This window comes from Schistocerca americana, chromosome 1 (assembly GCF_021461395.2).
Source record: "Schistocerca americana isolate TAMUIC-IGC-003095 chromosome 1, iqSchAmer2.1, whole genome shotgun sequence".
NCBI lineage: Eukaryota > Metazoa > Arthropoda > Insecta > Orthoptera > Acrididae > Schistocerca > Schistocerca americana.
This window is the reverse complement of record NC_060119.1, coordinates 647,219,546-647,228,006: the sequence shown is the minus strand read 5'-3', so window position 1 is coordinate 647,228,006 and position 8,461 is coordinate 647,219,546. Positions and strand designations below refer to the sequence as shown.

Here is an 8,461-nt window from a genome sequence, read left to right as displayed (position 1 = left end):
ACATAATAAAAGTAATTAATAGATATTTCTGTGATTCTATTTTGAAAAAAATAAAATGAAAGATCCGATCAAGCATTTATTCATTTGTGTGTGTTATGAATTAGTTGAAAGGGCAAAAACTTTAAAAATAAATATGTATTTATTTATTTATTTATGATGCATATCTGTTGCAACATCATTTGCCAGAATTTGTGGTGTAATACATCTCTCTCGTAGAGTGATTTGTTACCCAATGTCTTTCCAGCTGACAAAAGGTAACAGCTATAGCTACAACCATTTATTAGTTAGCATTTCCACTATATGGTGAGTAGCAACTTTCCTTCTCTGGTATTGTTACATTCCATCCTGGATTTTCCATTGTTTCATTTAGTAGTTAAATAGTTTGGAATCCAGAGCGGTTTCAATTTTTTTGTCATTGTTTTTGCATGTGCACAGGGTAGACAGATGCAACTTGTCTTCAAAATTGAACAACAACTGCAGTATTTCCATGAACTGCAGTGGCTGCTGGTACTGTGTTTGGTTTGGAGAACTGGGGTGAGCCAAGTAAAAAGCATGCCATGACAATGCTAATGGTGTCATAGTGAACAAGAGATGTATAGAGATCTGTCAAAAACTGATTATTCTGTTGTCATATTTCAATCTACCAGCTTGATATTTATGTTGAGATTGAGTCAGCTAATTATTATTATGTTCCTAAAAAAAGTACTGTTCATCACAAAGAGAACTGTACAATATTGCAAGAATATACGTCATACCGATTAGAGAAGTGTCATATTTATTAATGCTTGCAAGGAGACAGTGTGGTAATTGTATTTTTTAATATTTATGAAATTCAAAGCACCAACATCAATCTTCCAAAGACGTTCGATACAACTCTCATAAATTCTTGAGAAAATATCTTTTGAAGTTTTCTGGGCATCTTTAATATCCTAAAGCAAAGTCATTATTTCAGCAGGCCATGTGGGCGACTCGGGTTTGATTTCCAGCCATGGAAAATTCTTAACCAATGCTCATTTTATGAACATTTCCGTGAAGCCTAAAATACATAAAAATTAAAAAAAATAGTTTGTAATAATTCTTTACATTTAACAATCTTTATTCACAACCTTTTACGAACTATTGGTAAGGAAGAATTTACATTTTCAATGGAAACTGGCTTTTTGTGTGTAATATGTACTTAGAAATAAGAAAACTTGCATTTTTCATAGTGAAATGACAATTAGATGTGTGTTAATTAGCATATATTTGATGAATTTTACACTTAAATAACGTATTTTGTCAAACTAAATCAGAAAAACTGAAAAAATGACCGAAAAGAGACTCTAACCGGCAATCCAGCCATTACTATCTTTGAGTGCTACCTATTTTGTTCCATCTTTATGTATACACATCACGGAAATGCTCAAAGAACACGTGTTTTTGTCTAAAATCTTGCATTGATTGGGAAATAATCTACTTTGGAGTATTAAAGATGCTTGAAAAACTTCAAAGCTGATTTTTTTGAGCATTTTTATGAGTTGTATGGGACCGCTTGGGAAGACTGATACATGAGCTCTGAACTTTGCGTACCTTAAATATAAGAAATTACAGAAATCTGATTGTCATGTGGTCTCCTTGTAAGTTCTATACTTTCAGTGTTACTACTGAATGTGAGGTAGAAGCCTGACCTTCACAGTATCCTTGTTCATGAAGAAATATGAAGGTGAGCTAAATAATAGCTAGTAATTACAGCTCACGTGCAAATTATTCATCAACATTGGGGAACATTATACCGACATTATGATACAATTATAATTTTGCTTTAACTGCATTATCTATAGTAATGGGCTCAAAGCAGGTACAGCCAACCAGTCTGTGATCTTGCAGAATTTGTTTGAAAACAAAATGATGTACTACTTAAGGGGGGTAGGACGTCAAACGGGCCGACTTGGAGAAGGAGAGGCACCATAGGACATTTTAATTTGCACTGTCTATACTTTTACAAATAAATTCATAATACTTTGTCAGCATTACCAGGAAAGATTCAGGATTAACGCTCATAGCAGTGGAAGTTCAAAAACACGAAAAAATATATTTTTCTAAATGTGAAATTTCATGATTTTTTTCACTTACTGTTGGCTGCATTTGTTCCTATAGGTACACTTTTCTTCATAGGTAAGAGATTCTTCGATGAATTTTGCACAGCTTACAAACCATACTCACAGGTGTATGAAACTCTAGAATTTATTTAATCTATGGACAAATGAATGGGCTGTTACGTTTTAAACTTTGTGTTTAGAGAAAACTCGAATTTTATAGTTAATTATCTCAATTTTTACCACAGTTTTTAACAGATTTGGGAAATTCTAGAGTTTCATACACCTATAAGTATGGTTTGTATGCTGTGCAAAATTCATCGAAGAATCTCTCTTACTTATGAAGAAAAGTGTACCTACAGCAACAAATGCAGCTAATACCAAGTGAAAAAAATGATGAAATTTCACATGTAAAAAAATGTTTTGTTATGTTTTTGAACTTCCTGTGGTATGAGTGTGAATCCTGAATCCTTCCTGGTCATGTTAACAAAATTTTATTAATTTATTTGTAAAAGTATAGACAGTGTAAATTAAAATGTCCTGTGGTGCCTCTCCTGCTCCAAGTCGGCCCGTTTCACTTCCTACATCCCTTAACATGTCAGTCAAAAGCAAAGTATGAGGAAAAAATTACTTCAACACAGCTGAACACAGTAGAATTGATCAGAGCAAAAAGTAAATCATCACTCCTTAACTAAACAGGCCAGGAGTTTTTTTAACAATGTCTCACACACACACACACACACACACACACACACACACACACACACACACACACACACACACACACAAAATGAAAAACTCACATGGAATTATGTACATTATGAGACTTTTACATCACATTTTGTTTATTACAAACAGTTTGGCCCCTAATACATGAGAAAGTCTCTTTGGGGGCAAGTAATTAAAAGAACAATTATTTCTCTAACTCTAGTCCATTTCATCTTTAATACACAACAGGATGCTCAATCAAATTCACAGCACATGCGTTTAAATTGTCCAGTGCACTGAAACTGGCAAATAACACTAATTACTTATTCAAACTGATCTGTAATTCAGTTTTGTACAATATAAGAATGTGAATAGACAATGAAGAATATACAAAGTTTCTTTGAGGTTTTAAAACAGAAAAATGAAAGAGCAGCAGCATTTTAAAAACACAAGGAATGCTCTTTGTGGTAACTAGAACTGAATAGATACATGACTAGATAACAATCATTACACGTCTGGTAGTACATTAAAAATATGTTAAAAACAATTGATCCAATCACACACGTTTCTTTCCTTGCAATTTCTTGTAACAAAAAATCTGAAGAGAATCAGTCTCATATTTCCAACCAAATATTTTAGAGCAACAGTGACTTCATTTTGTGGTACTAAAACATATAAATACTACTTCACACGAAAAAACATCTAGAATTCACTAATGTTACATCAGTCACAGCCAGTAATGTAACTATTTTTTTTTACATTATCTCAATAACATTTGCCTATAAGGAACTCCCGGCAATTTGACAAATTGGTGAGCACTACAGTGAATGCTGGCTTGTTAAAGACCACAGTTAATGAAAAAGGAAAGCTCTTGCAAGTATTCAAATCTCATCTGTATAAAATTATTCTAAAGAAGAATATCAAAAGTTTAAATTTATATAAAATTTGGTAAAAATGCTTTGCAGAAGGACTTCCACTTTTTATACATGTGTGTAGCAGCATCAGGGTATGTTTAACTGGCATTTGAAATTCCTTCGACATTGGACATTTCTGCTTGGCGCATTGCTTTATGTTGTTCTTGTTGCTGTTGCTGCTGCTGCTGCTTGATAATTGCACTCAGCCTGTTTAGAAGGAACTGTTTGTCATGGCCCTCTAAAACTAGCTGGTTTTTTAGTACCATTACCATTTGTTTATTAGCACAAGACACAGCATGAAAATAATACAAGCACAGTGCTAGAACTATAAAGGCTGGGACGGCAAATCCTGCAGTTGAGAAGAAAAATAGCACACTTCTAATCCACGATGGAAATTGCTCAAATGTGTAAATGACAAAAGACCACACTGAAAAATGACCTCTAAATGGGCCACAACATTCAGATGGAGTAATTTCAGCTATTGAATAGGCCACTGGCACAACTGCCAATAAGAATGATATTAAAAGAACAAACATAAACATAGAATTAGAGCGGGATGCCCTATAGACAGTGGATGATGGTGTACTATTAACAAGGCAAGAAAACTTCTTGATGTAAAAAAGAAGGAAACATTCAACTGTAGCAAGAAAGGGGAGAATTGGTGCATAAAAGCTTCCTAACCAGCATAATGTCTGGCTATATATGATATCCAAGACATGTTGTGGTAACTCAAATTCCTGTACTCCTATCAGTTTGGCAATCTTACTTTTGAAGTGCTTAGCAATTAACATGCGTGGAAAATTGATCAAAAATGTAGTGGCAATGTGAGTGACAAAATCCATAACAACTAGTTTGTACAACTGCTGACCAACATACGTTTCCCAGCATCTTGGAGGATTGCAGTTGTCACACTTTATAACATTATAAAATGAGACTAGGAGAATTGCTAAGGATGCCAGTCGCAGCAGTACTGTTCTCATCAATGTTATTCTAACTACAAAGAGTGGTGAGTACTTTTCTAAAGTGACTAGATACATAAATATATTTGGTACAATTAAGTTAAGCCCCACTATTGTTATAGATGGCAAGTATTCCAGCAGCAAAACATACATGTTTTCTATAGTTCCAAAATCTTCTGTGTCTCTCTTGTAATCATCCAGAGCAGTGTGTGAGGACTTGAAAACAAAATAAATTAGGAATCCTCCCCCAGCCAAGACAAGAAGAACCATCAAATTGATTGCAAAACGTAAAAGATACAGTCTCACTTTTTCATCTCTTGACCTACTTTGCCTCTCTTCTTCCAGTCTCTCTGCCTCGAGACATCCCTTTATCTCATTAAATATAGCTTTATGCTTAATAGTGGCAGATTTTTCATTATGTATGCAGTAGTCCCACCCTCCAAACACTATATTACAATACTGGTAGAACTGTCCCTCACCTTCCATCAACCTGTCTTTAAAGCCATGAGCAGCAGATTTGACAATAGCTGACAAACTCATCAAAAAGCAGACTAATGTAACTGCTATATATGCAAGAGGCAAATTATAATACAAATATGATGTATCACTTCCTCCTAAAGTCCCATTAGAATAAAAACCATAGAACATCAAAGTTTTTTCCATCCACCCTGTTCCCTGAATGATGTCTAAGACATTGACACTTGCTTCACTTGTGCTAACATTAAAGCTACTAGAACTGTTAAAGCCATCACAGTTACTTGTGTCTTCAGGTCTCACGAGCAATTGTGGAAGCACAACAAAACAAAGAAAAAAAAAGAAAATAACACAATTCAAAAACATAAGCCACTTCACAAAGAGAAAATATGAAACTACTCCAGTGCCAAAGTTTCCTTCAATCTTCTTCAGACTGTGTCGCCACAGTTCAAGCTTTGAGTAAGTTTCCTTCCATCGATTCTTGAAATGTTGCCAGAACTTTCTTCTTTGCCACTTGAATTGTTCATAGCCTTGTAGCCTCAGCTTATCTGCATTCTAAAGAACACATACATTATATGAAAAATCAGCCATCTAATGAGTTGTAGGTGCACATATTTGAGAGGTTTAATTAACTAGAACTATTGCAATGTGGAACAGAATAAATCAGAAATGAGATGATGACAAATTTTAGTAAGAGATTAACTGGAGAAGGCAATGGAAAACAGAAGCTGACTAATACAATTTGTGAAGGCAACTTAGTGAAATTTAATGTTAACTCATATGTTTATAGCAATATTAACCATTAAAAAAAAGCTACAACTAGTCTGTGAAATGAACAGACTTGTTTAAGATGCATTCACATATTTTAATTTATCACAACTAACTGCCTAGAAAGCAAATAAAATGTTTTCTTAAAACAGAAAGTGAACCACAAGCCTGACAACCTGTCTTTATATCCCAAAATTAGTTTCCTAGTATGAGTGACAGATACACTGCTCACGAAGCACAAACATGTACCATAACTGGCTAATAAATCCCATTATATCCAAAAAGCTTCTTTCTCTTTTATGTCAATAAATATAATCTACGTACAATCATGTGCCCATTTTAACCACCGACATGTACATCTACATGATTACTCTGCTATTCACAATAAAGTGCCTGGCAGAGGTTTCAATGAAGCACCTTCAAGCTGTTTCTCTAGCTTTCCACACTCAAACAGCAAGCGGGAAAAAATGAGCACTTAAATTTTCCTGTGCAAGCCCTGATTTCTCTTATTTTATCCTGATGACCATTTCTCCCTACGTAGGTGGATGCCAGCAGAATGTTTTCACAATCGAAGGAGAAAACTGGTGATTGAAATTTCATGTGAAGATTCTGTCGCAACAAAGAAATGCCTTTGTTTTAATGATTGACACTCCAATTCAAGTATCATGTTTGTGGCACTATCTCCCCTATTTTGCGATAATACAAAATGAGCTGCCCTTCTTTTAACTTTTTCAATGTCATCCGTCAGTCCCACCTGATCCGGATCCCACACCACACAGCAATACTCCAGAATAGGGCGGACAAGTGTGGTGTAAGTGGCGGTCTCTTTAGTAGACCTGTTGCACCTTTTCAAGTGTCCTGCAAATGAATTGCAGTCTTTGGTTTGCTCTACCCACAACGTTATCTATGTGATTGTTCCAATTTAGGTTACTTGTAATTGCAATCCGTAACTATTTAGTTGAATTTACAGCCTTCAGGTTTGTGTGACTTACCGCGTAATCAAAATTTAGCAGATTTCTTTTAGTACTCATGTGAATAACTTCACACTTCTCTTTATTCAGGGCCAGTTGCCACTTTTCACACCATACAGATATCTTAATGTAAATCATTTTGCAATTCATTTTGGTTGTCTGATGACTTTACAAGATGGTAAATAACAGCATCATCTGCAAACAATCTCAGAGGGCTACTCAGATTGTCTCCTATGTCGTTAATATAGATCAGGGACAATAGAGGCCTATAACACTTTCTTGGGGAACGCAGGATATTACTCTTGTTTTACTCGATGACTTTCCATCTATTACTACAAACCGTGACCTTTCTGACAGGAAATCGCGAATCCAGTCGCACAACTCAGGCAATATTCCATAGGCATGCAGTTTGGTTAGAAGACACTTGTGAGGAACGGTGTCGAAAACCTTCTGGAAATCTAAAAATATGGAATCAGTTTGACATCCCCTGTCGATAGCACTCATTACTTCATGAGTATAAAGAGCTAGCTGTGTTTCACAATAACAATATTTTCTGAATCCATGCTGATTATGTGTCAATGAAAAATTTTCTTTGAGGTAATTCATAATGTTCGACTGTGGTCTTTTGGTGCGGAGCCGAGTGGAGGGTCTGAATCAGAGGCTGAGGTGGTTCTGTGGCTGTGTACGCTGCAGATTCCTTGACTTGCGCCATCGGGTGGTGGGTTTCTGGGTTCTGCTTAATAGATTGGGAGTCCACTACATATAGGAAGCAGCTAGACGGGTAGCAGGGGCTATGTGGAAGGGACTGGGTGGTTTATTAGGTTGGAGGGTCTCAGGAAACCACAGAAAGGGCGTCCGTCTAAAAGGGGGCAGGTAAAACACAGTAAGGTAGCTGTAGAAATGATCGGCATTGTAGTTGTAAATTATCGTAGCTGTGTTGGGAAATAACCAGAGCTTCAAGTGCTAATACAAAGCACTGTAGCTCAAATAGTCTTAGGTACGGAACGCTGGCTCGAGCCGGACATAACTTCAGCTGAAATTTTTACAAATGACCGAAAAGTGTTCTGCAAGGACAGATTAAATACAGTTGGTGGTGGAGAACTTATTGCTGTCAGAAGCAGTTCACCTGGTTGTGAAATTGAAGTAGACAGTTCTCGCTAAATAGTATCGGTAGAGGTTATACTTGACAATCGGACTAAACTATTAATTGGATCATTTTACTGACCCCCTGACTCGAAAGAATAGTTGCTGAAAAGTTCAAAGAAAACTTGAGTCTCATTTCAAATAGGTACCCTAATCATATGATTATAGTCATGGTGACTTCAATCTACCCTCAATATGCTGGAAAAATTATATGTTTAAAGCCAGTAGCAGGCATAAAATGTCATGCTGAATGCTTTCTCAGAAAATTATTTTCAAGTTAGTTCATGAGCCCATTTGAAGCATAAATGGTTGCTTAAGCATACTTGACCTCCTAACAACAAATAATTCTGGACAAATAGGGAGTATCATGGTGGATATAGGGATTAGCGACCACAAGGCAGTTGCTGCTAGGCTGAATACCATAACACCCACAACCATCAAAAAGAAAT

The 8,461-nt window shown here is 35.9% G+C and overlaps 1 protein-coding gene across 1 annotated transcript in view; it reads right to left on the bottom strand.

Moving 5' to 3' along the window:
- Positions 1-2,884: 2,884 nt before the first annotated feature.
- Positions 2,885-8,461, bottom strand: part of LOC124625765 (transmembrane channel-like protein 7) — a 50,783-nt gene continuing 45,206 nt past the window's right edge. Inside the window, exon 5 of the mRNA XM_047149207.1 lies at positions 2,885-5,685. Coding sequence (XP_047005163.1) covers positions 3,796-5,685 — 1,890 coding nt within the window. The 3' untranslated portion in view covers positions 2,885-3,795. The remainder of the gene's footprint in view (positions 5,686-8,461) is intronic.